Source organism: Rhinatrema bivittatum, chromosome 3, assembly GCF_901001135.1.
Source record: "Rhinatrema bivittatum chromosome 3, aRhiBiv1.1, whole genome shotgun sequence".
NCBI classification, from domain to species: Eukaryota; Metazoa; Chordata; class Amphibia; order Gymnophiona; family Rhinatrematidae; genus Rhinatrema; species Rhinatrema bivittatum.
In genome coordinates, this window is record NC_042617.1 from 108,569,811 (window position 1) to 108,596,680 (window position 26,870).

The window sequence follows — 26,870 nt, forward strand, 5'->3', positions numbered from 1 at the left end:
AATCTAAGAAGCAGATTCCAAATTAAGACAAAATTGAACACCAATTACTGGTCTAGCTTGTTTCATAAATTGCTGGTCCCATCAATCTTTTACAGCACAAGCAGCAACCAATTGCCTGATCCAATCTGACATATTTCATTCCATGAACCTCATTCATCTCTTAACGCTGTTAATACCTTTTAGACTTGCTAATAAGAGCCATAAGTACATATTTCTTCAAAGCAATAGGAAGAAGATTACGTGTGGTGCCATAATTCTTCTATAATTTACTCTTCACTAACAGCTACTTGATCTAAATCAAATCAAAGCCAATTAAAATCATAGAGGAATCTGTAATGAAAGTGCAGGCCTCACAGGTATATAAAAAGCATGAGTGAACTACTTTGCACTTTAAGAAGAAAGGAACTTAATGATGAGAAATAGAAAACTGCTTGAAGGCATAGATGTCAACAGTCTAATTCACAAAGTTTTAGACATGTCTAAAAATTGTTACGTAAATTCATTAAATATGATAGCAGATAAAGACTGCAAAGAGCAAATGAAATAAAAACTCAAAACAAAGAAATTCTCTGCAAGACACCGTGCTACAAGCTATAAGAACATATGAGTCAGACCAAAGGTCCATCTAGCCCAGCATCCAATCTCTGACAGTAGATAATATGAGTCACAAGTTGCCCAATAGATCCCAAAGACTAGATCCATTTTTTGTTGCTTACTCGAAAATTTAAGAACGAGTTGAAAACCTGGCTATTCAAAAATGCCTACTGTTTGACAGAAACTACACAGAAATCTCCAATTCAGCTTGAGTCAGTTATCCAAAATATATCTTGAACAATACCCCCCATAATCCTAATCCCCTTTTTAACCCTTTTATGCTACCCTATATATTGTAGCTGCCTTGAAGAGCACCCTTGCCTTTCAATTCTTACCTAGTTTACTACCTGTATGTATGTATGTATGTATGTATGTATGCATGCCTCCCACTGTATTTCATCATTTATTTTGAATGTCAAACCTGTACACAGTTAGGAACTAGCGATTCTCACAAGGATTGTTGGTACATAAAACAGATAGATAAATAAATAAATAAATAGATACATAGATAAATAAATAATAAATAAAGGCCTAAATAGTGGCTTTCCCCAAATCTACCTAGCAAATAATGAACTTTTCTTCCAAAAACTTGTTCCAACCTGCTATGCTAGATACCTTGGCCATGTCCTCTGGCAAAAAAATTCTAAAGCTTGATTGTACATTAAGTGAAAAAATACTTTCACTGATTTTAAATGTTAGTTCTATGGAGTGTTCTGAGTATTAGTATAATTTAAAAGGGTAAAAAAAACATCCCCTATATACCACTCATAATTTAATAAACCTCTGTCATATTCCTTTTCAGTCACCTCTTCTCCAAGCTAAGAGTCCTAACCTGCATAACTTTTCTTCATAAAGCAGTTGTTTCATTACCTTTATTATTTTTCCTGCCTGTGTACTTCTTCTAGTTCCACTTTATCTTTTTTGATATTGAGCAACCACAACTGCACAAAATACTAAAGATGCAGTTGCACCATGAATCAGTACAAAAGTATTATGAGAGTCTCTACTTTTTTTCCATTACTTTCTAGTTATTTTTCTCTACTCTTTACCTTACTCCTTTGGGAAAACTGAGCATTTATTCTTGTTCTCGTTCCTGTCTTTTAACCAATTACCAGTCCACCATAGGATATCATCTCCTATCCCATGACTTAATTTCCTAAGGAGTCTCTCAAGAGGGGCTTTGTCAAATACCTTCTAGAAATCCATGTGTTTATTAACACCTTTGAAATATTTCAGTAACTTGTAAGTCAATATTTCTGTTTGTTAAATCCATGTTGGATTTTCTCCATTAGGCCATGTCTATCCACATGGCCACTAATTTCATTTTTAAGAATAGCTTCTATCAGTCTGCCTAGTACAGACATCAGGCTATAGTTTCATAGATCACCCCAGAGCCCTTTTAAAAAGTTAGTTACATTGTCCACCCTCCAGTCTTAGCTTCCCTCTTCTCACCGTAATCTCCTGTGCTTTTTTCTTACCATCACAATGCATCTTATTTTATCTTTCTGGAAGCACAGTGAATTACTCAATGAACATTATTGGTGGAATTCAATTTGTTTATCCTCCAAGTATGAGAATGCAGTTGCCATTAAAAGCCTTCACTTGACCTCCTGGGTTAGGGTGTGGAAACCACTGGATGCCAACCTTAACTCGTTGGATTTACCCATTTAATGCACAGCTATTTCTATCCACTCATTTGATTGTCTATATATTCTAGATTTGAGCAGCATCTTTGTATTTTGTCACACTGTCATTTTTCTATCTTTCTTATTGTCATTGTCTTTTATATTTTGTTGCATGTATATTTGATATGATATCTAATAAACAGATTTGAACAAAACAAAACACTGCCATCCAAAAACAATGTCTCAATAGAACCTAGAAATTACCCTTAATTATAAATCAAAGGCCTGTTTAAAAAGTAAGGACTTCAGTGACTTTTTAAGGATTCCACTGCAAGTCACTGTTTACAAATACTCTGGAAGTGTGTTAAAAATATGGGACCCACCACCGAAAGAGCAATATCCTGAGATTACAGCATGCATTTTTGGTCACCCCTCATCAGACTCATCCAAGCTGTCAGTAATTAGGCAGTGGAACTTTAGTTATGCCAATCCTGTATTGTGGAATTAACTTCCAATGGAAATGTGCCATGGCAACTAGTTATTTGTCCTTCAGGAAACATCTAAATCTTGGCTTTTTGGTCAGGCTTTTGGTTAGAAGTGTCCTCTGGTATTCATTTGTTTACTGTGTTTAGTTTATTTATTATTTATTTATTTTTAATTTTTATATACCGGTGTTCCTGTATGACATACAAATCACATCGGTTTACAGTGAAACATTGAAATAAAGCAAAAGAAATTCGCTCGAAGGCGGTACATGGAACAAGGAATACAAAATTGGGATAAGGGAGACTATTGTAGTTAAGTTATGGAATGGTCCCGAAAACCGGTAAACAACTAAACAAATCAACAAATAAACAGTTAACTATATCAAGTAGTCAGTACAATGAATATTAATGGGGAGTAGGGCCAATTACAGCTTGTCAGAGTAAACAACAGTGACCTGCAGCGGAGAATACTAGTAGGGTACATCGTGCCCAGAACAATCTTAAATGAATCGGACAATGAGGATATATGGAGAAACGAGCAGGCAAGATGTGAAGCGAAGGGCTTATATTCCTGGATAATCTTGGCAGAAAGGCCAAGAATAAGAATAAGGGGCTTATATTCCTGGATAAGATTGGCCGAACAGCCAAGTTTTGAGTTTCTTTCTGAAAGTCGAGTGGCAAGGTTCTTGTCGGATGTCTGGAGGGAGCATGTTCCACTGTGTAGGGCCTGCTGTAGATAGGGCACGTTTCCTTAGGGAACATTTTGCTGGGGGGGCATAGAGTGTGCCTTTGTATGCTCCTCTGATAGGTCTGGATGATGTATGTGGACGCAGTTGGGAGCTTAGGTAGAGTGGGGAGATGTTGTGCATGGCTTTATGGATAGCTGTTAGAACTTTAAAGAGGATCCTGTGTTTAATGGGCAGCCAGTGGAGGTTCTTAAGGATGGGGGTGATGTGTTCTCTTTTGTTGGTGTTAGTGAGAATTCTGGCTGCGGAATTCTGAACCATCTGGAATGGTTTAATGGTGTTGGTAGGGAGCCCAAGCAGGAGGGAGTTGCAATAGTCAATTTTAGATAGCATGATGGATTGTAGTACCATGCGGAAATCGTTGAAGTGAAGTAATGGTTTAAGTTTTCGAAGGACTTGCAGTTTGTAGAAACAATTCTTGGTGGTGGTGTTTACAATTTTTTTTAAGTTCAGCTGGTTGTCAAGGGTGACTCCTAGATCTCTCACATAAGGAGATTGATTTAATTTTGGGATGCCTGATAGGGGGGTGCCAGACGGGTTGAGAAGCCAGTTATCATCTTGTGTGATGATTAGGATCTCCGTCTTGTTCTTGTTAAGGACTAAGTTGAGGCTGGAGAGCAGTTGATTGATTGAATGCAGGCAGTTGTTCCAATGAGTCATACTTTTGTGTAAAGATTCTGTAATCGGGATGAGGATTTGAACGTTGTCCGCATATAGGTAATGAGTGAGCTTTAGATTGGTTGAGTAGATGGCAGAGCGGGAGAAGGGTTGAAAAGGGTCGGTGAAAGTGAGGAGAGGATGTGATTCCTTGTTATTTATCTTTACCTTGAATCGTCTGTTAGACAGGAAGGACTTGAACCAGCTGAGGACCGTTCCCTTGATGCCTATGTCTGCAAGACGTTCTAATAGTGTTGAGTGGTTCACCGTGTCAAAAGCCGCGGAGAGATCTAGAAGAACCAGGAGATAGGGTTGTTTTTTCTCCAGGTTTGTTAGTATGGTGTCTGTAAGAGATATAAGGAGGGATTCTGTGCTTAATGACTTGCAAAAGCCGAACTGTGATGATGCGAGAATGGTATTTTCTTCCAAGTAATCAGATAGTTGCTTGTTGACTACCTTTTCCATAAGTTTAGCAATCAGAGGGAGGTTAGCTATTGGGCGGAAGTTGGCTGGGTCAGTTGGTGACAGATTAGGTTTTTTAGTAAAGGTTTTAGAATTGCTAGCTTAAGCTGGTCAGGGACTAGACCTTGAGTTAGCGAGCAATTTATGATGTCTGCAATTGGCTTAGAGATGGTATTCCTTATGGAAATGAGCAGATTGGTCGGAATAGTATCCAATGGATGAGATGAAGGTTTCAGTTTCTTGAGGATATTTTCTATCTCAAGCGCTGATGTGGTCTCAAAGAATTCGAAGCTCGTGTTTCGTTGAGGTAAAGTAGAGAGAGAAAGAGGGGGCATGGGATTGGATGTCATGAGGGGTCGGTCAAGTCGGTGATTTTTTTCTTGAAGTAATCTGCTAATTCAATGGCTTTGTTGAGTGCTTGGGCATCTGGAATAGTGGGAGGGGAAGGTTTACTGAGTGCTGAGACATGAGAGAATAGTGCTCTCGAATCGAAGATGAAATGGTGGATTTTTTTTTAGAAGAAGTCTTTCTTTATTCTAAGTATAGCATTCCTGTAGGCATTGAGGAGGGATTTGTATGTAGCTAGAGTTGTGGTGGATGGGGTTTTTCGCCAACTGTGTTCTTTACTTCTTAAATCTTGTTTGAGGGCCTTCAGTTCTGGGGTGAACCAAGGTTTCCTGTTGTCTGGTGTGGGTTGTAGAATTTTTGTGATGGATGGGCAGGTTTGGTCCGCAATGTTTTTAGTGATATTGATCCAGGAGGAGGTGGCTGCGCTTGCATCAGAAAGATCGAGTTGTGTTAATTCTTTAGAGAGCTGCTTGCTGAGGAGGTCTGTGGAGCACGGTTTCCTGAATTGTATTGTGATTTTCGGGAAAGATTGGGGAGGGTGCTCTTTGATCTCAAGAGTCGTGTTGATGATCTGCTGATCAGTCCAAGGGACCGGCGAGCATGTGGGAGTGGTGGGGAGAGTGATGCCTTTATTGATGAAAATAAGGTCCAGAGTGTGGCCTGCTTTATGAGTTGGGCTTTTAATAATTTGTGTGAATCCCATGTAACTGAGTGAAGAAAGTAATGCAATGCAGTTCGGGGACTGTGGTGAAGCGTCAACGTGCATGTTGAAATCTCCCATTATTATAGCAGGTTTGTCAGGGTTGATATATTTGGCAGCGAGGGTGAGGGGTCCAAATCTAGGGTTCCTGGCGGGGCATAGATTAGACCAATTTGTAGGTGATCGGATTTGAAGAAAGAGAGTTCAAGGTTGGTTGTTGTATTAGATTGTTGTATGGTTAGGCCTAGTCCTTTTTTTTACCGCTAATAGAAGCCCTCCGCCCCTTTTTTTTGAGTCTGGGGATTGAGAAAAGGTCATAAAGCTGGGTGGGAAGTTGATTGTTAGTACTGTATCTGTGGGTTTCAGCCATGTTTCTGTGATTGCACAGATGTCTGGCTTGATTTCTGTAAGATAGTCATTTAGGATGTGAGTTTTCTTCGTAAGATTGTGCATTAAAGAGGGTAAGAGAGAATAGAGAGAGGCCCAGAAATTGAGTAATAGGAGAGATCATTATTGGAACTAGTCTTTGTTGACGGATGCTGGGAGGTGAGGCAGGTTTAGCTTGAATTCTGCTTTGTTTGCTGATAATAGGGATAGTGATTATGTGCATCTTTGTGGAGGAGATGCAGTTGAGAGCGGAGGGTAATGTAGGGGCTGTTGCTGAGGGACTGGTGAAGACAGCCGGTGAGGTAGAGGTTGTTGCTCAGCTGTGTCTTGTAGGCGGTGTCTGACTGAGATGAGGGAGCTGTGCCCAATGGGGCAGTGAGCTGTAGATGGTCACTTGGTCGGAGCGGGGGCCCTCAGATGTAGGTGCAAAATAGAAGGGGCCTTACCCCGTTGTGCTCAGGCGCCGACTGTGCTATCCTTACTCTGAGCACCTGTTCTTGCTGCGGGTGTCCTCCTCCGTTCTGAGTTGAGTGTCCTACGTAGGTCTTGATAGGTTCACTGAATCGCAGCAAATAGGTGGGATGCCTTAGTGGGGATAGAAACTCAGTTAGAAGGGGGCTAATGCTGCACTGCGGTGCTGCACTAAGGGGCACACAAAGGGGCCTGCCCCTTTGTTGCGCACCTTTGGTGCGCGACGCTCGGCGTGCGGCGCCTAGCTGCGCAGGGATTTAAAGTCCAATTGGGGCTGTCCCCCGATTGGCTGCTCTGTGCCTGCCTCTACAATTGGCTGCTGACTCGGGGCTGGGCCCGGAAGTGAAGAGGGAGCCCGGCGTTATCATTGGCCTGGATCGGGAGGCTACCTCGTGGTCGGTGCCGCGAGAGACCGAGGGTAAGTGTTAAAATTAGAAGGCCTTACCCCGGTGGGTCTCCGGCGCCGACTGCGCAGGCATTTTCCTCTCGCCGATCGCCGTTGAAGAAGAGAAGGCAGAGCCTAGCTGCGCCAGGATTTAAAGTCCAATCGGGGCTGTCCCCCGATTGGCTTTTCTGCGCCTGCCTCTACAATTGGCTGCTGACTCGGGGCTGGGCCCGGAAGTGAAGAGGGAGCCCGGCGTTATCGTTGGCCTGGATCGGGAGGCTGCCTCGTGGTCGGTGCCGTGAGAGACCGAGGGTAAGTGTTAAAATTAGAAGGCCTTACCCCAGTGGGTCTCCGGCGCCGACTGCGCAGGCCTTTCCCTCTCGCCGATCGCCGCTGAAGAGGAAATTAAGTTTATTTTAGATATTAGATAAGTTTAGAAATTAGATTAGTTTAGAAGTTTAGATATTAGATTAGTTTAGAAATTAGGTTTATTTATTAAATTTATTTTATTAAATTATGAAATTAAGTTTATGAAATTATGAAATGTATTATTAATAAGTTATTTTAATAAATTTTAATAAATTAATAAATTTAAATAATGAAATTTATTATTAAATTAAGTTTATTTATTAAATTTATTTTAGATATTAGATTAGTTGAGAAGTTTCGATATTAGATTAGTTTAGAAAATAAGTTTATTTTCGATATTAGATAAGAATTTGGGTGGGATCTCATGATGGTAGAAAGCAGTGGGTTTTGTTTGCTTTTTTTTTTTTTTATTAACAACATATAAACTATTTATTTAAACTATTGGGTGGTTTTTGGGGATGGGGTGGGTGCATTTTATTTGTATTCGACAAAGAATGTGTGGCAAAAAGTACATCACTGTTCAATATATCTCCATAAATTTATAAATTTCATAAGAAAAACATAAAAATCCATTAATGCACTGCACACCTGTTATCCAAGGAAGCCCCAAGACGGCCATGTTTCGCGTCAAGGCTGTGTCAGGGTCGGTATCTATAGGGTGTTCACATCAAGCAAGGTGAAAGCACAAGTGTATACATACTAAGGCTCAGCTACTGAGAAAAACTAGAGCTCTAGCTTCCGAAATCTTGATGCAGAGATTACAAGTGAAACTTCCATACAAGAAAACCTTGGGGAGTATATTAGTTCTAGTGGTAGCGAGAATGTCAAAAGAAAAAGGGGGCTTCAGAGATTGAGTGCCGGTATCAGACACAACATTGGGTGAAGACAAGCTTCAGGGGATAATTCAATATTAGTTGCAGTGGGATTCCATAGTGAAATTTCAAAAATTAAATAAATGTCGGCATCAAGCTCAAAGGCGGGGATTGGTGAGGAACCCCGTACCGACCCGAAAGGTTACTGTGCCTCTTCAGGGATGGCTATGGGGCAACAGATATTGTTGTGAAATTTACGAAAGACTGTACCAACAGCATTTCACGTAAAAGGCATTTTATTTGTGCCATTTGTGCAATCCACAGCAGGTTGTTTGAAATTGAAGAATACTGAGTTCAGTAAATAAATTATGTCTCATTTTGGTCATATCCTAAATTATGCTGGCAACAGTAAAGGCCTGCCTTTAATAATGCCATTCCATATATATGTCATCTTTATTGTTTCCATAGAAACAGAGGTATTTTTATTTTATTTAACATTCCTATCACCTCTAACAGAACAGTGGAGTCTTGACACATACTTTATACATTATTACACACACACACACTTACCATAGTGTCTTCAATATTTGTACTTCTTGAGGCTGACATTCATACATACAGCCAGCAGTTCTGAGCAGATACATAATTATTTCTAATGTATCACTGGAGTCTGAGGCTTTGAAAACTAAGATGGCCACCCTCCTTTCCACATTGTTTTATTCTTTAAATTAAAAAAGGTTTTGTCAAAAAACTTAAAAAGCTGAAAACACTGAAGTGTAGGCTACTTTTTTTTTTTTTTTATTGTTTTGAAATTTGTGAGACTTCTTTAAAAAAGCGTGTCCTGCAGTTGTGAGCTGTTTGGATTTACTTAGAAAGGCGAAATAAGAAACTAAAACAGAATTAGTACCAAACAGAAGCGGTCATGTGATCTTAATGACAACACAGAATACTTTAAAAAGTAACATACAGGATTGCCCATCATAGTATATGATTTTCCAGATCCAGTTTGTCCATATGCAAATATGCAGGCATTATAACCTTCGAAAGCAGCTTTAAGGACATCAGTACCAAGATCTTTAAAAACCTAAAAAGAAAACAAAGCCACAACATAGTTATTCAATCATAGTCATGCAGAAAACATGATCATATTATACTTGCACAATATGAAACCATTCACATTTTGGAGTCACTGTGACAACAGCTTTAACACAAGAGGGCATTAATAAGGAATATGAACCCAGACACTATGAGGTTGATATACAAAAAAAGCTGAGCTCCTAAATTTAGGCTCCTAAGCTAGGCTCCTAAGTTTGGCATCTATTTTCAACTGATTTTAGGAGCCTAAGTTTTCAGGTGAAAATTCACATAAGGAGAAATTACTACTTACATGATCATTTAATTTTCTTTAGTACAGACAGGTAAATCCAGAACCAGTGGGTTAAGCACATCTACCAGCAGATGGAGATGGAACAAAGTTAACATCACGGTATATATATTCTCCTGCAGTGGCATCAACCCGCCAATATTCTCTGCAAAAGCCAACTGTGGACAAATTAACAAAAACTTGATTATTAATAGATAACCACTCCAGCACTTAGCTAACAGGAAACCACTGAGCCCAGACAAGGAGTGCAATAACAGAGAGTGGATTGACACTTACAAGTACTCCTTGAAATACACAGCCATGCAGGAGGACCATAGCACAACCATTTGGCTGCCAAGGGCGGGAAGGTGGATTCACCTAAAGAAAAGGAAATTATCAGGTAAATAGTAATTTCTCCTTTCTTAGCGCTCAGACAGGTGAATCCAGAACCACTGGGATGTACCAATGTTACTCCCGAACAAGGCAGGAGGCTGCCTGTGGCCCAGTGAAAACCGCACGTGCAAAGGCTGCGTGTGGGCCTGCACATCCAGGCGATAATGCCTGGAAAAGGTCTGTAAAGTGGACCACATCACAGCTTGGCAAATGTCAATGAGAGACAACAATCTAACCTCTGCCCATGACACTCCCTGAGCCCTAGTGGAATGAGCCCTAACCTGACTAGGTAACGGCTGCTCAGCATCCACATACGCAGCCGTGCCTACCTCCTTAATCCAGCAAGCTACTGTAGCCCACAACACCGGTTTGTCCTGTTTACTTCCACCATGGAAAACAAACAGGCGATCCATCTTCCTGAGAGGTTTAGAAACCTTCAAATACCTCAAAATATGCTTCTTGACATCCAAGAGCTGTAACAGGATATATTCCTTTGCATCTCTTTCTCTGCCCAGAGATGGCAGGGAAATGGACTGATTCAAGTAAAAATCCAGGACCACTTTTAGCAAAAAAGGAAGGAACAGTATGCAGCAGTATCACCCTTGAGTCACTCGTAGAAGCAGCTCCCAGCAAGACTAAGGCCTGCAGTTCAGATACTCGATGCGCAGAACAAATTGCCACAAGAAACACCGTTTTCAAGGTCAGTAACCTCAAGTAAAGGTTACGCTTTGGCTGAAAAGTGGGGCCCACTTAAAAATCCAAAACTAGATTAAGACTCCACAAGGGCACCGGTAACTGCAAGAGAGGACGAAGATGCTTCACGCCTTTCAAGAAATGAGCCATATCTGGATGAGCCGTCAAGGGTCCACCATCTACCTACCCACAAAAACAGGCAAGAGCCACCACTTATACCTTTAATGAATTAAGGACTAACCCTTTACACAATCCATCCTGCAAAAATTCCAAAATGAGTGGGATCTTAATCAAACAAGGAAGAACCCCTTGATCATCACATCAAGCCTCAAACACTCACCAAATCTGTGCACAGGCTAAGGAAGTGGAGAACTTTCTCGCTCATAGCATGGTGGCATTCACCACAGTAGAATATCCACGCTTCAGCAACTGAGCTCTCTCAAGGGCCATGCCATAAAACAAAATTGAGTCAGATCTTTGTGAAGAACAGGCCCCTGCCATAAAAGATCCCTGTGCACTGGAAACCAGGAGAGTCCACCAGGAGTCTTCGCAAATCTGCATACCATGGTCTGCATACCAGTATTAGCATTAATAGCCACCTCTTATAATGTTATTATATATATATATATATATATAATTATTTAATCTTCATTTTCCTTCTTACTCCTAGTTATTGATTCCCTGTTACATGTAACTGCTTTTCTGCACCATTGTTCAAATTGTAAAGTTTATTGCACCCCTGTTTCTTGTGAACCAGCATGATGGGACTACTGTCTTGAATGTTGGTATATAAAAAAAACTTAAATAAATAAATAAAAAATAAATAAATGGTCTACTGAGCCACTCTGGTGCCACCAGAAGCAACATTCCGCTCGGTCTCTCGATCTTCCGAATCATTCCGCCCAACATGGGCTAAGGGGGAAAGGTATACAGCAGCTTGCCCTTCAGCCACTCCAGCATGAGGGCATCGATACCCAAGGACTTTGGATCTCTCCTGTGACTGAAGAAGCGAGGAACCTTTGCATTGCCAGAAGTCTCGAGCAGGTCCAGAAAAGGAACGCCCCAACGAACCACTATTAGCTGAAATGCCCTGTTTGACAATTCCCATTCTCCTGGATCCAGATTCTGTCTGCTGTGAAAATCGACTCTTACTTTGTCTTTTCCTGCAATGTACGAGGCTGAGATCTCCTGAAGATGCACTTCCGCCTATTCCATAAGTTGGGCTATTTCTTGCAATAGTTGCTGACTCTTGGTTCCTCCCTGCCGATTGATGTAAGCCACTGTCGTTGCATTGTCCAACATTATCCAGACCGCTCGACCCTGCAATCGGTTGCTGAACCTCAAAGCATGCCAACTGAACTGCATGAGCTTCCAGCCGATTGATGTTCCAGAGAGACTCTTCTGTACTCCAACAGCCTTGCGCTGTCAACTCCTGACAGTCAGCTTCCCAACCCTGGAGGTTCGCATATGACGTGAGTACTAGCTAGTCCGGTGATCTTAGGGAAACTCCCTTTCTTAGATGATCCACCTTTAACCACCACTGCAGTTGAGTGAAGACTTCCACTGGCAGATGAAGTCAAATCGAATAATCCTGAGATTGTGGGCTCCGAGACCACAGTGTGCACCGAAGAGGATCCATATGCGCCCTCACCCACACCACCATCAATCCAAGTACCTGTAGATAGGACCAGACTATCAGTGTATTGTGTTCGTCAACAGACGCACCTGTGCTATCAGTTTCTGAATACAGCCCTCCGGCAGGAACTCCCTGCCCTGTTCTGTCTCGAACTAAATACCAAGATGCTCTAGCGATTTTAATAGCTGAAGATTGCTCTTGACCAAGTTCACCACACAACCTAACTCCTGCAGCAAGGAGATCACCTTGCAAGAGACCTGGAGGCCCTCTTCCAGACTTGGCCCAAATCAGCCAGTCATCCAAATACGGGTGTACCAAGATCCCAGCCTCTCTCAATTCTACCACCACCACCACCACAATATTGGAAAAGGTTCTATGCATGGTGGCCAAACCAAAAGGTAGCACTCAAAACTTATAATGACACCCAAAACCGCAAAATGCAGAAAACTTTAATGCTCTAGCCGGATGGGAATATGCAGGGATGCCTCGAACAAATCCAGAGACATCAGGAACTCTCCCGACTATACTGCTATTAACATGAGCGCAAGGTTTCCATGCGAAATCAAGTCACATGCAAATGACAGTTGATGCCCTTGATATCCAGGACGAGATGAAAAGAGCCCTCCTTCTTGGGCTCAACGAAATAAATGGAACATCGTCCCATATTTTCTTGGACATGGGCAATGGAACCACAGCCCACAGGCTGAGGGGTCTTGACAATGGGAGAAATTACTTACCTGATAATTTTGTTTTCCTTAGTGTAGACAGATGGACTCAGCACCAATGGGTATAGCCGGCTCCAGATAGCGGTTGGAGACGGAGTCAGATTTCAATCTGACGTCAGCCTACATATACCCGAGCAGGAAGTGCAGCTCTTCAATATTCTCCTCCAAAAGCAATTGTGGATATATATGTGTATTAATAACTTGATTAACTTGATTAACTTGGACTGGTTGAACTGATTTCTAACTGGGGACCTCCAGTGCATTCAATCGAAAGACGCTGACACCCGGCAACTATGGGTGTCGTAAACTAGGAGTAAAGTTTGGCTTACCCGTGCTTGTCTTGCTCTCGAGGATTGTCACCCGAGGTTTCCGGATTTTGGAGCAGCCGTGGGCGGGATGCTGAGTCCAACTGTCTACATTAAGGAAAACAAAATTATCAGGTAAATAATTTCTCCATTTCCTAGCATGTAGCAGATGGACTCAGGACCAATGGGATGTACAAAAGCTACTCCTGAACAGTGTGGGAGGCTGCCCGTGGCCCACTTAGTGTTGCTCTTGCAAATACAGTGTCCTCCCAGGCCTGAACATCCAGGCAATAGAACCTCGAGAAGGTGTGAATGGAGGACCACATCGCCACCAGACATATCTCTGCGGGTGACAGCATCCTGGTTTCTGCCCAGGACACTGCCTGGACCCTTGTGGAATGGGCCTTGACTTGTAGAGGTGGAGGCTTCCCTGCCTCTACATAGACCGCTTTGTTTACTTCTTTGATCCAGCGGGCATTGGTTGCTCATGAGGCCGCTTCCCCTTGTTTCTTCCCGTTGTGAAGGACGGACAGGTAGTCCGTCTTTCGTATGAATTCCGATCAGTCCAGGTATCGGACTAGAAATCTGCCAACGTTAAGATGGCGAAGAAAGCATGAGTCTTCCGAGTCCTTGTGCTCGTCTGGTGATGGCAGCAAAATGGTTTGGTTTAGGTGGAAATGAGAAACCACCTTCGGAGGGAAGGAGGGTACAGTGCGGAGCTGGATCCCAGTGTGGATCTAAGGAACAGTTCCCTACCAGATAGCGCTTGAAGCTCGGAGATGCGACAGGCTGAACATATTGTCATTAGGAATGCAGTTTTCAAGGTCAGGAGACGTAGTGCAGACTGCATGTTGTTCGGAAGGAAGCTCCCGCTAGGAAGCCCAATACTAGATTGAGATTCCATAGGGGCCCCGGCCCCTTTAGTGGTGGTCAGAGTTGCTTGACCCCTCTCCGGAAGCGGGAAATGTAGACTGATGCCATCCACTTTGGCTCTGAAGCAGGCCGCATTGGCCACCTGAACCTTGATGGAGTTGAGGAACAACCCCTTCTTCAAGTCATCCTGCAGGAATTCCAGGACCATGGGAATTTTGATAGTCCTCAGAAGGATGACGCGTTCCTCACGCCAGGCTTCGAATATTCTCCATATTCGTATGTAAGTTAGAGACGTGGAAAACTTGCGTGCTCGAAGCAAGGTGTCAATCGCTGCCCCAGAGTATCTGCTCTTCTTCAGGCGAGTCCTCTAATGGCCAGACCGTAAAAGAGAATCAAGTTGGGTCTTCGTAGAGAATCTGTCCTTGCTGGAGCAGGTCCCTGTGTTGAGGTAGACACAGAGGGTTCCCCCGCCAGAAGACTTCGCATGTCTGCGTACCATGGCTTTCCTGGCGTCCAGGGCCACTAGAAGTACTGGTCCCCTGTGGTGTTCTATCTTGCGGATGATTCCGCTCAGTAGTGGCCATGGGGGAAGTGTACAGCAGGTCTTCCTGTGGCCAGATCTGGACGAGGGCATCGATTCCCTGGGATTGTGGATCTCGTCTGCGGCTGAAGAACTTGGGAACTTGGACTTTGGACCAGGTTGCCAGAAGATCCAGGGCTGGGGTTCCCCAGCGGTTTACTATCAACTGGAAGGCTGTGTTCGACAGTGTCTATTCCCCTAAGTCTAGACTCTCTCTGATGAGGTAATTTGCAGTGAGGTTGACTTCTCCTGCAATGTGGGCGGCTGAGATCCCTTGTAGGTTTGCTTTCGCCCACGCCATTAGGGATTCTATTTTCAGGGAAACCTGTTAGCTTCTGGTTCCTCCCTGGCAGTTGATGCAGTCAACTGTCGTGGCGTTGTCTGACATGACCGATAGATTCGCTCCGAAGTTTGTGACTGAATCGTAGGCCGGCTACTCTGACTTTTCGGGCTTCTAGTCGGTTTATGTTCCATCCTGACTCTTTCTTGTCCCATTGCACCTGGACCGTCAGTTCCTGGCAGTGGGATCCCCACCCCCGCAGGCTTGCATCCATGGGGAGTAAGGCGCGGATCAGTGGGGATAGTCTTACTCCCTTGCTCCGATGGGCTTCTTGTAGCCACCACTGGAGCTGGCTCCGAACCTCTGCCGGTAGCTAGAGACGAACGGAGTACTTCTGGGACATCGGGCCCATCATTTTATTTATTTATTTATTTATTTTATTTAACAGTTTTTCTATACCGACATTAGTAGGCACATCATATTGGTTTACATTAAAACTCTAGATGGAAAATACAAAGAACAGAAGAGGCTTTTGCTCGGATGTGGCACATCGCGGGAGTGGTCCGAGATGGGTTTGGAAGGTCTTGCTCTTCCGCTTGCGCCTGGACAAAGGGTTTGCAGCCCTTTGAAGAATTCCACCCAGGAAGAGATCCCTGGGTCCCTATTGACTCCAGCGGGATTCCCTGAGGCACCCATTTGAGAAGGGGCTGAACCGGAGGTATAGAGGTCCGGACTATCACTGGTGAAGCCGGATTCCTCTACTGGCTGGGGGGCTTAGTTTCGGTTCCCCGAGTCTCTTCGCACTGCAGGCATAGGGCAGGGGCCACTTCGGGTTGCGCAGCTCTCCGGTGGCAGGCTGGGTAGAGGACTTGTCCCTTGGCTTACTTGGCTGGCGGTGCCATGGTTTGTGCGCGTGGAGTGGCTCAAAACGCGTGTATGTGCATGTGTCGGGAGACTTAGTTGTGGGCTCCGGGTGTGTCGATGATGTGCGTGCGTGCACGCCACTATCTGTGCATTTAGTGGGGATGCGCGCGCCGCTGTGCGCACAGGTCAGTTTGTGCACCCGGCACCGTTGTGCGCGTCACTGTGCGCACGGCACAGGTGCAAACGCCGCTGTGAGCATAAGACTTTCATTTGCCCGGCTCGCCACTGTGCGCACGGTTCAGTTGTGCAGACAATACGGCATTCAAGTGGGGGTGGAAATGGCACCGATGTCCATGCAGGCAAGATGGTGACCCCCCTGGAGGGTCTCCACGAGGGAGGACCCTCGCACCGGATCGGGGTCTAGCCTGGACGATTTAACAGATGGACGATCTGTGCGGCTAGCCGAGCCTCGGAGACTGGAGACTTTAAGAAAGTTTTCTACCTTACCTTGTCTTGGCGCTTCCCGGTCTCCGGCTGCTGGGGGAGAGGGAATATACCTTCACCGCCGCGTTAGGTATTGCACCCACTGCCTCTCAGCCACTCCCATTCCTGGGGGCTAAGTCCATGCCGGGAACCGGCTATCTGACCGGGGCTTACCTCTTAGGGATCTCGGAAATCATCTCAGGAATTCTCAACTGGGGGAGGGACTCTTAGGTATCACCACAGGAGAGCGGGACTCATCTGTAGAGGTAAGATTTTCTTCTTTGGTTTGGATTTTCTAATGCTGTGCAAGCATGTATAGAGTCCCAAACTGCTATGGAGACGGAGAAATACTGAAAAGCTGCACTTCTTGCACGGGTATATGTAGGCCGACGTCAGATTGAAATCTGACTCAGTCTCCAACTGCTATCAGGAGCACACTATACCCATTGGTCCTGAGTCTATCTGCTACACGCTAGGAAAATACACTCCACTGCATTTCTCTTCTATGGAAAGTTGCAGGGAAACACCATAAACACGTCCCGAGGAACAGTGTGGAACTCCAACGCATAGCCATCACTTATGACCTCCAGAACCCACTGGTCTGACATGATCTCGACCCACCTCCGATAAAAATAGAGCGAGGCGACCTATCTCCTATTCCAGGGGGTGGGTTGGCACACCTTCATTGGGAGACTCGGGGAGGTCCACTACATGAGCCTGCGCCCCATCTGAGCTGCCTGGGACAAAAGGACTAAGACCTACCCAAGGTCACGTCCTCTGAAAAGCCACTCCTCTGCAGGGTCGAAAACATCCAACCCCCTAGTATGACCTCTCATGCTGAAGGAGCGTGGTGCTTGTTTCTTATCCTCTGGTAATCCAGGAACCTGGGACTCACCCCACTTACTGGCCATTTTCTCCAGCTCACTCCCAAACAAGAGCAAGCCTTTAAAGGGCAACTTTATAAAGTTAGAATTTGAGATTGTGACAGTTCAGGGTAGATCCAAAATGGTATCTTGAAAGAAGACTGCGTGAGGAAGCGCTCCTGAGTTGAAAAAATTCCTTCAAAGAAAATGCCTCATACAAAGAGAAAAGGGAGAGTTCGGGTAGAAACTCCGACAACCCCGATCTCTGCCCTATCTCAACCTGTGATAGAAGGCTTCTTCACGCCGGTCAATAGACCTCCGGGAGACGAGTCTGCGGTAGCCGCTGGTTTGGAGCGAATCCCAGCGGCTTTAGACCTGAATACAACTTTAAGCCCCGGAGCTCCCGTGGCTCCCCTGCCGCCGATCCATTTACAACTCCTGCTTCCGGGTCAAAATGCCCAGCCTAAAGAGGCTGTAGCAGAAGGCTCATTCAGAGCGGAAAAAGGGGAGAATAATGTGGAGTCAGGCTTGGTTTTGGTGACACCCGGGAACCCTCGGCAGCAACAGCTGAGAGAGGCCAGAGGAAAAGCTCTAATCGCCTCACCAATGACATCAACGACAGAGGGGCAGGAGGAAATGGCAGCGGCCTTGGAAGTTAGGCATGAACGCCGCCAAGAAGCTCCGGTAAGCATTATTTTACCTTCTCTTGTGGATCAAGTGCAAAAAATAACTTTGGAGAATGTTTGGACTGTACTATTAGAGCTAAAAACCTCAATAGTGAACCTGTCCAGTTTGATTTCATCTACACAGACTCAAATACAAAGATTGGACCCTGTTGTGATTCAACATACTGAAAAGATTGAAAGCATACAAGAACAAATAGTTCAAATAAAAGAAGTCCAGGTTGGATTAATAAAATCTGAGAAGAAGAATATAAGAAAAATTGAGAACATAGAAAATCAAGCTAGGTATAAAAACCTGAGAATATTGAATTTTCCACGAGTAAAGTTGATTTCACCTTTGGAACAACTTAAAAAGTTCCTACAGAAAAATTTGCAAATATCTTCAGATGGTATTCCTCCTATAAAAACAATTTTCTATATAAATACTGGGAAGATGGCAGGAAAAGGCCAACAGAATATAGAGATACAGCCCCAAGATCTGGAAAATCTAACAGGCTTTCTGGAACAGTCTATGGAAGAACAAATAGAATTCCGGGTAACTCTTTGTATAAGATTTGTTTTTTCTTCGGATAGCGACACTATTTTGAGGCTATTTCTTCGAAATAGGGATAAACTTTATCTTGGTGAAAAAGTATGGGTTTATCCGGCCATAACAAGAGATACACAAATGCATAGAAAGCAATTTCTTCAAATGGCCCAGGAAGTCAAAAACCTGGGTGCATATATGGTGATCCGATATCCTAGTAAATGCGATTTAAAATAAATACTCAAACATAGAAACATAGAAACATAGAAATGACGGCAGAAGAAGACCAACCGGTCCATCCAGTCTGCCCAGCAAGCTTCACACATTTGTTCTCATACTTAACTGTTTCTCTTGGCTCTTAGTAACCTTATGTTCTAATTCCCTTTTCACCCCCACCATTAATGTAGAGAGCAGTGCTGGAGCTGCTTCCAAGTGAAATATTAAGTTTGATTAGTTGGGTAAGCGGCAGCATAGCTCTCTGCCATGAAGCAGAGGGCAATGCTGGAAATGTGTGAAGTATCAGTTTTTCTTTTCCCCTGTCATTGAAGCAAGGAGTCATGCCGGACATGCACCGAAAGTGAAGAATGCCTTGAAAGTCACATTAACTATCATCAAATATTGAAAAGCCTAATAATTGGTAATACCTATAAGCCCATGAACCCATCCCTGTTTTTTTTTTCTTTTTTTCTTTTCTTTTTTTAATTGGGAGATGGATGCCCTTCATCCTTCTACTCTGTGAAGGTGGACACCTACCACCGGCCACTGGCATCCCGCTCCGTTAATGCCTCTGTGGCTACTGCCGCTCCATGCAGTGTTTTACTACCTGCTCTTTATATGCGTCCTCTAGAACTGATGGATCCCATCCCTGGGTTTTTTTTATTATTTATTTAATTGGGAGATGACAGCCCTCCATCCTTCCGCTCCGTGAAGGTGGACACCTACCACTGGCCACTGGCATCCCGCTCCGTGAATGCCTCTGTGGCTACTGCCGCTCTGTGCAGTATTTTACTACCTGCTCTTTATATGGACACCTACCACTGGCCACTGGCATCCCGCTCCGTGAATGCCTCTGTGGCTACTGCCGCTCCGTGCAGTATTTTACTACCTGCTCTTTATATGCGTCCTCTGGACCTGATGGATCCACAATATTTATCCCATGCCCCTTTGAAGTGCTTCACAGTTTTGGACTTCACCACTTCCTCCGGAAGGGCATTCCAGGCATCCACCACTCTCTCCGTGAAGAAATTCTTCCTGACATTGGTTCTTAGTCTTCCTCCTTGGAGCCTCAGCTCGTGACCTCTGGTTCTGCTGATTTTTTTCTGTTGGAAAAGGTTTGTCATTGTCTTTGGATCGTTAAAGTTTTTCAAGTATCTGAAAGTTTGAATCATATCACCCCTGCTCCTCCTTTCCTCCAGGGTGTACATATTTAGATTCTTCAATCTCTCCTCGTATGTCAACCGATGAAGACCCTCCACCTTCCTGGTCGCCCTTCTCTGTACCGCCTCCAACTTGTCCTTGTCTCTTTGTAGATACGGTCTCCAGAACTGAACACAGTACTCCAGGTGAGGCCTCACCAAGGACCTGTACAAGGGGATTATCACTTCCCTTTTCTTACTCGATATTCCTCTCTCTATGCATCCCAGCATTCTTCTGGCTTTTGCAATCGCCTTGTCGCATTGTTTCGCCGACTTCATATCATTAGACACTATCACCCCAAGGTCTCTCTCCTGCTCCGTGCACATCAGCCTTTCCCCCCCCATCGAATACAGTTCATTCGGATTTCCACTCCCCAAATGCATGACTTTGCACTTCTTGGCATTGAATTTCAGCTGCCATATCTTCGACCACTCTTCCAGCTTCCTTAAATCCCGTCTCATTCTCTCCACTCCTTCCGGCGTGTCCACTCTGTTGCAGATCTTAGTGTCGTCCGCAAAAAGACAAACCTTACCTTCTATCCCGTCCGCAATGTCGCTCACAAAGATATTGAACAGGACCGGTCCCAACACCGATCCTTGTGTATTTTGACCCGCAAGATTTACGTAATTTTCTTGATTCACGAATTGCCTTAAACAATGCTACTTGAACTTCCCACGGGATATAGGGATAATTTGATGTGCCTCTGTTTTTCTTTTTATAATTATTTCCTGCTTGCCTAATTTTGAAATTCTGGATCTCCTATTTCTTTATAAATTGGATGTATAATCAATAATCTGTATTATCTTTATATGCAAATGGTGCCTAAGGATGTTAATTACTTCAGATTATGATTATATGAATTATTGCATTGGCATGCACAGTTTTTGTTTAAACTGTTTTTGCTGTTTATGTAATCTGAAAATTAATAAAGAATAAAAAAAAAAAAAAGAATTTGAGATTGCATCAGCTGACCAATTTCTCAGTTATAGCTGACACCTAGCTGCTATTACCGAAGCCACTTCTCTGGCCTAAGTGCGGACCAAATCGCAGCACACATCTGCCAAAAAAGGTGACTGCTAGTTCCATCATTGCCCTGGAATTTACATCAGATTCATTGACCTCCTGAGAGTGAAGTAAACAAGAGCGAGCCACCAAGGAATAACAGGAAGTTATCTGCAAATTCAATGTCATTGCTTCAAAAGCCTGCTTAAGAATAACCTCAATTCTCCAATCCTTTACATCCTTCAAGGCCAGTCCCCTTTCTACGAGGATAGTCGTCCACTTGGTAAGAGGGCACACAAGCGCATCCACCTTCAGAAAGCGTAATTGCTCTCTCGCAGCTGGATCCAGGGGGTACAGTCCTTTCAAGACTTGTCCCCCTTTAAAACTAGCTTCTGGGGCGCCCCATTCAAGATCAATCAATTTTTGAATGGCCTGCAAAATAGGGAAACATAGAAACATAGAATATTACAGCAGAAAAGAACCAAACGGTCCATCCAGTTTGCCCAGCAAGCCAATGGTAGCATCTGCCGCGCCATACATATCACCTCCATCCTTAGTTTCCCAAACCGTCAAAGTCAGGGCCCTTGTTGGTTGCTCTCTCAATCCAATTCCCCGTTACCTCTTGCTATTGAAGCAGAGAACAATGTTGTAGTTGCATCAAAAGTACCAGGCTTATTGGTCAAGGGCAGTAACAGCTGCATCAGCAAGTTACTTGTTTTCTCAGATCGTAAAATTCAATGCCCTTGTTGGTTGCTGTCTGAATCTAATTCCCCTTCTCCCCCTGCCAATAAAGCAGAGAGCAATAATGGAGTTGCATCAATAGTATGAAGACTTATTGATTTAGAGTAGTAACCACCATACCAGCAAGTTAACCCCCATGCATGCTTTTCTTCATTTCCATCCTCTAGCCTTTAAGGATCCACAGTGTTTATCCCATGCCCCTTTGAAATCTTGCACTGTTTTTGTCTTCACCTCCTCTGGAAGGGCATTCTAGGCATCCACCATCCTCTCCGTGAAGAAATATTTTCTGACTTAGTTCTGAGTCGTCCTCCCTGGAGTTTCATTACGTGACCCCTAGTTCTACTGATTTCTTTCCAATGGAAAAGGTTTGTCGATTGTGCATCATTAAAACCTTTCAGGTATCTGAAGGTCTGTATCACATCTCCCCTGCACCTCCTCTCCACCAGGGTATACATATTTAGGTCCTTCGACCTCTCTTCATAAGTCATTTGATGGAGACCCCCCCAATCATTTTTGTCACCCTTCTCTGGATCGCCTCCATCCTGTCTCTGTCTCTTTTGAGATACGGTCTCCAGAACTAAACACAATACTCCAGGTGAGGCCTCACCAAGGACCTGTACAAGGGGATTATAACCTCCTTTTTCTTACTGGTTATTCCTCTCTCTCTATGCATCCCAGTAATCTTCTGGCTTTACGCAAAGAAATCAAAATGGGATCTTTCTTTGGTTCAAACACAGATTCAGCCCCCGGAGCTCCCAGCATCTTCAATGTCTGGGAAATTAGAGCCAGTAACTCATCTCTATGAAAGAAACGCAACATAGTTCTATTCGGCTGTAAACCCGGAGGAAATTCCCCATCTTGCAGGGAGAAAGGATCAGCTTCATCATCCATGCCATCTGGGTCCTTGTCAGGGAGGCCCGCAGCAGATCTAGGTTTACTCTGACACTTACCCACAGCACCAGGCATACGGGAATCTGTAGCCTGCGAGCCTGACTTGTCAAGACTGGCCGGGGCCCGCACCTGAAGACAAGACTGCAATCCTTGAAAAAATTCTACCCAAGAAAAGGCAGAGGGATCCATGCCAAAACCAGGGGGCATTGGACCTTCCCCCACTGAACTACCTTCCCCCACTGATGAACCAGTTAGGGGAGTCCCAAAATCATGCGATACTATCTGGCAGCTCTTTCTCCATTCCCATACCAGGCTGGGAAGAATCGGGTTTAGTAAAATCAAATGGAGGCAATTCTCCATGAGCCTACAAACAGCACTGACACAAGTTAAAGGAAACGCCAGATTGGGATGCCCGAATATGACAAGCAACATATAGGGCAAGGCGCTTAGGCTTCTTTGCAATGGGCACCATTCTGTCAATATGCTCTAACAGGCATCTAACAGGCATCTGCACCCAGCTGTGTTTGTGCAGCAAAAAAAAAAAAAAAAAAAAACACAGCCGAGGGCATAAGCTCGAACTGATGGAACTGAAGAGGGCAGTCTTGCACCAGAAAAACATGTGAAAATGCCACTGTGACCTACCACACAGTGAACAAGAAAAGCTTAAGAGTGGGGCCTAGCCAAAAATGACTGCTCAACCCACCAAGTTGCTCATGTTCCCTAAGCTCCCCCGGAGGCAGGAACGACTGTCAGATCAGCGTGCCAAACATGGAGACCCGGGGAGGAGGGGAAGGAATCCCTACTTAATTCCCTTTCCTCTCTCTCTTTTTTTTTTTTTTTTATTACCTCTTTACCTGAGCTCAGCCCATCCCGGCTGTGGGAGGAGAAGGTAAGGACCTTCACTGCTACTCTCGACCTCCTGCACCCGCTTGCCTTTCAGCTATTTATTTACTTTTTATGGCTACGTCTACACCGGCTGAAAAACCAGCTACCAGACCAAGGCACTCATCTGAGGGAAGGAGCCAAAGAAATCACCTCAGGAATTCTCAACTGAGGGAGGGATCATAAGGTATCACGACAGAAGAGTGGGGCGAATAATTCTTCTGTTCTCCTTTGAAAAAAAATTTTTTTTTTGTTTTGTTTTTTTAAGCAATCTCCAGTAGGGAGATGCACAACCACCATCTGCTGGAGATGGAGAATACTGGCGGGCTGATGTCACTGCAGAGTTATATATACCATGATGTCAGCTTTGCTCCATCTCCATCTGCTGGTAGAGGTGCATAACCCACTGGTTCTGGATTCCCCTGTCTGAATGCTAAGAAAATTTAGGTCCTTAAACGTTAGGCCCCTAAATTTGGGATTACTATTCATTTGCCTAGATTTAAGCTCCTATATTAGGCGTTTGCTTCTTAAAATCAATGCTTAACTCCGCCACTGTAGCCATCCACTTTTTAGATCCTGAATTGAGGCACTCCGCCCTAGTACATTTTCAAAAGAGCCAATTTAGGGGCTTAATTGCAAAAGTTATAAGCATAGACCCTTTAAAAATGGGCCCCTATATTTCTATTCAATAATCAATAGCATTCAAAATAGATTGCTATTCAATTGCAACAATAAACTAACAGACTGTGTTACACAATAGGCAGACAAAAGTGTCAATAATATGTGTATGGGTGTAAAATCATTATTCAAACTTAAAGGTGTATTCAATAGTCTGCTATTTACATGAACAAGTACTGAATGATATTACTTTTGTTAACTAGTTTGAAACAGAGCCAGTTAAAAACTATGAAATACATACAATTTTTTAAGGTATCAATGTATTGGAGGAGGTTAAAATTCCCTATTTTTTTATTTTTATTTATAGAATTTTACATAAGTACAACAAGAATATTTGCAGTACATGAAAAGTTTGCTTATGAAAATTCCCTATTTACAAATAAAATACAGCAATTTTGCTTATCTGTAACAGGTATTCTCCAAGGATAGCAGAATGTCAGTCCTCACATGTGGATGACATCATCCAATGAAGCCCAGCCTGGAACTTTTATGACAAGTTTTCTAGAACTTTGACTGTCCCTCACTGGGCATGCCCAGCATGCCACTATACCACATGGCCCCTTCAGTCTTGTTCTTTAGCATTATAAGTAGAAGCCAACAGCAAGAGGAGATGGGCAGGTTTCATGACAACTGACATCCTGTCTTCTGAGAACACCTGTTACAGGTAAGCAACTCTGCTTTCTCTGAGTTCAAGCAGAATGGCAGTCCTCATATGTGGAGAATCCCTAGCTAAACAGGGCCCCAAACAAAAAAAGGCAAACAAGTGCCTTTATCTGATCTATGAGAGACAGCCTGGTTAAAAAAAAAAACATAACAGGCCTTTGGAGAAAATAGAGTTGGGTTCTATATCTCAAACAAATTCTGCAAGACAGTCTGGCCAAACTTAATGTTGTATCAAAAGTCCTTGTCCAAACAGTAGTGAGATGTGAATGTATGGAGAGAATTCTATGTCACAGGCTTGCAAGATCTCCTCAGAGACCAATCATAGGTAAGCCCCCAACACTGCCATGGCACGGACAGAGTGAGCCTTTGCATGGCCCACCAGAGCATCATGGTCACAAGAATTACAGGTCTGCCTTGTTTACGCTCCTCCCAGTCTCCTAGAGCTAAACCCTTCTCCCCTTATTGAATTTATCAATGACAACATCAGCATTCATGCCCCAGCCATTATTCTAGGGGATTTCAACCTCCATGTTGACGTAACACCCCCTTCCTCTTCCTGCGAAGCCTTGCTCAACTCACTTGATGCCATTGGCTACAAAAAAAATCATCTCCTCCCCCACCCACAAAGCAGGCCACACCCAAGACCTGCTATTCATTAACTCCTTAATCCACTCCTCCAACACCCCCTTATGCACCCCAGTTCCCTGGTCAGACCACACCCTCATCAAAACCTCCATCTCCATCAAGACACCCCCATCGCACCTTCACATCACCAACACCATCACATTCAGAAAACCCTGCCCCAGTGAGGACCTCAGCTCCGCCCTATCCAAAGCCCTCTCCAACCTCGACTGCTCCAATCCTGAGGATGCAATAAACTCCTGGAGCACCATTACCCTTGACATAGCAAACAAATTATGCCCCATCGCCACACGCAACCTGAACTCTTCCACCAAAGATCTAAAACCATGGTACACTTCGGATCTTAAACGCTTAAAAAATAATCTCAGACAAAAAGAAAGAGCATGGCGTAAGGACCCTTCACCCCATAAGACATCCTCATTCAAATCAGCATTACATCATTACAGAACCTCCACTCTCAATGCCAAATACGACTTTCACGCTAAAAAGATTCACAATTACATATACAACCCTAAAGCCCTCTTCTCCTATTTCTCTGAACTTACAAAACCAGCACTGCCAGTCATCCCAGACAAAGAGGCAAGCAGTAAATGCGAAGAACTGGCACTATACTTTCATAAAAAAATATCAAACATACTTCTAAGATTCTCCCCAGATCTCCAACCCCCCCTCCCTAGGCCCACGCCTCACCACCACTTACCTCAATTCCCTTGACCTCACATCCTCCTTCGAAATAACCTCAATCCTCAAAAAAATTAGCCCTGCCACCCACCCAGACACCGTCCCCACTAAAGCCCTCCTTACAATTCCTGATACCATAGCCAAACCCTTGGCTGATATCATCAACAGCTCCCTATCCTCAGGCATAGTCCCCGACTCCCTCTGCCGCTCCCTCTGCCACTGTCAAACCCCTCCTAAAAAAACCTTCCTTAGACCCGAAAGACCCAGCCAACTTTCGCCCCATATCCAATCTCCCCCTCATATCAAAAATTATGGAAAAGGTAGTCAATACTCAACTTACAGACTACCTGGAAGAAAACATGATCTTACACTCCTCCCAATTCGGCTTCCGCAAGCACCTCAACACAGAAACCCTCTTTCTCTCCCTCACTGACTTCCTTCTCAGAGGCATGGACCATGGTTGTTGCTACATACTAACCCTTTTGGACATCTCTGCTGCCTTTGACACTGTAAGCCGTAATCTCCTCCTCACTCGTCTAGCCCACATTGGCCTCTCAGGCACCGCACTCCTTTGGTTCACATCATACCTCACCAATAGAAAATTCTCAGTCAAAATTGGTAACTCTGAATCCGCCTACCACGCCCTCTCCCAGGGAGTCCCACAAGGCTCCTCCCTCTCCTCCACCCTTTTCAACATATACCTTACCCCCCTCTGTCAACTCCTATCAGACCTCGGCCTCAAATTCTTCCTATACGCTGACGATGTACAAATCATCATACCTATCCATGACACCCTCACAAACGCGCTGGATCACTGGAAAAATTGCCTTGAGTCCATCAATGCTCTCCTCTTTAACCTTCACCTTGTTCTAAACACATCCAAAATGGAACTACTCCTCTTCTCTCAACACTCACCCCCTAAACCCGCCATCGCAAATGATCCTGCTTATGACTTCTTCAGCAGGC

The 26,870-nt window shown here is 44.1% G+C and overlaps 1 protein-coding gene across 1 annotated transcript in view; it reads right to left on the minus strand.

Annotated features, from left to right (window-relative positions):
* The window catches only part of KIF16B (kinesin family member 16B), a 742,061-nt gene that overhangs the window by 612,995 nt on the left and 102,196 nt on the right, over positions 1–26,870 (minus strand). Inside the window, 1 exon segment of the mRNA XM_029596778.1 lies at positions 9,009–9,125. Coding sequence (XP_029452638.1) covers positions 9,009–9,125 — 117 coding nt within the window.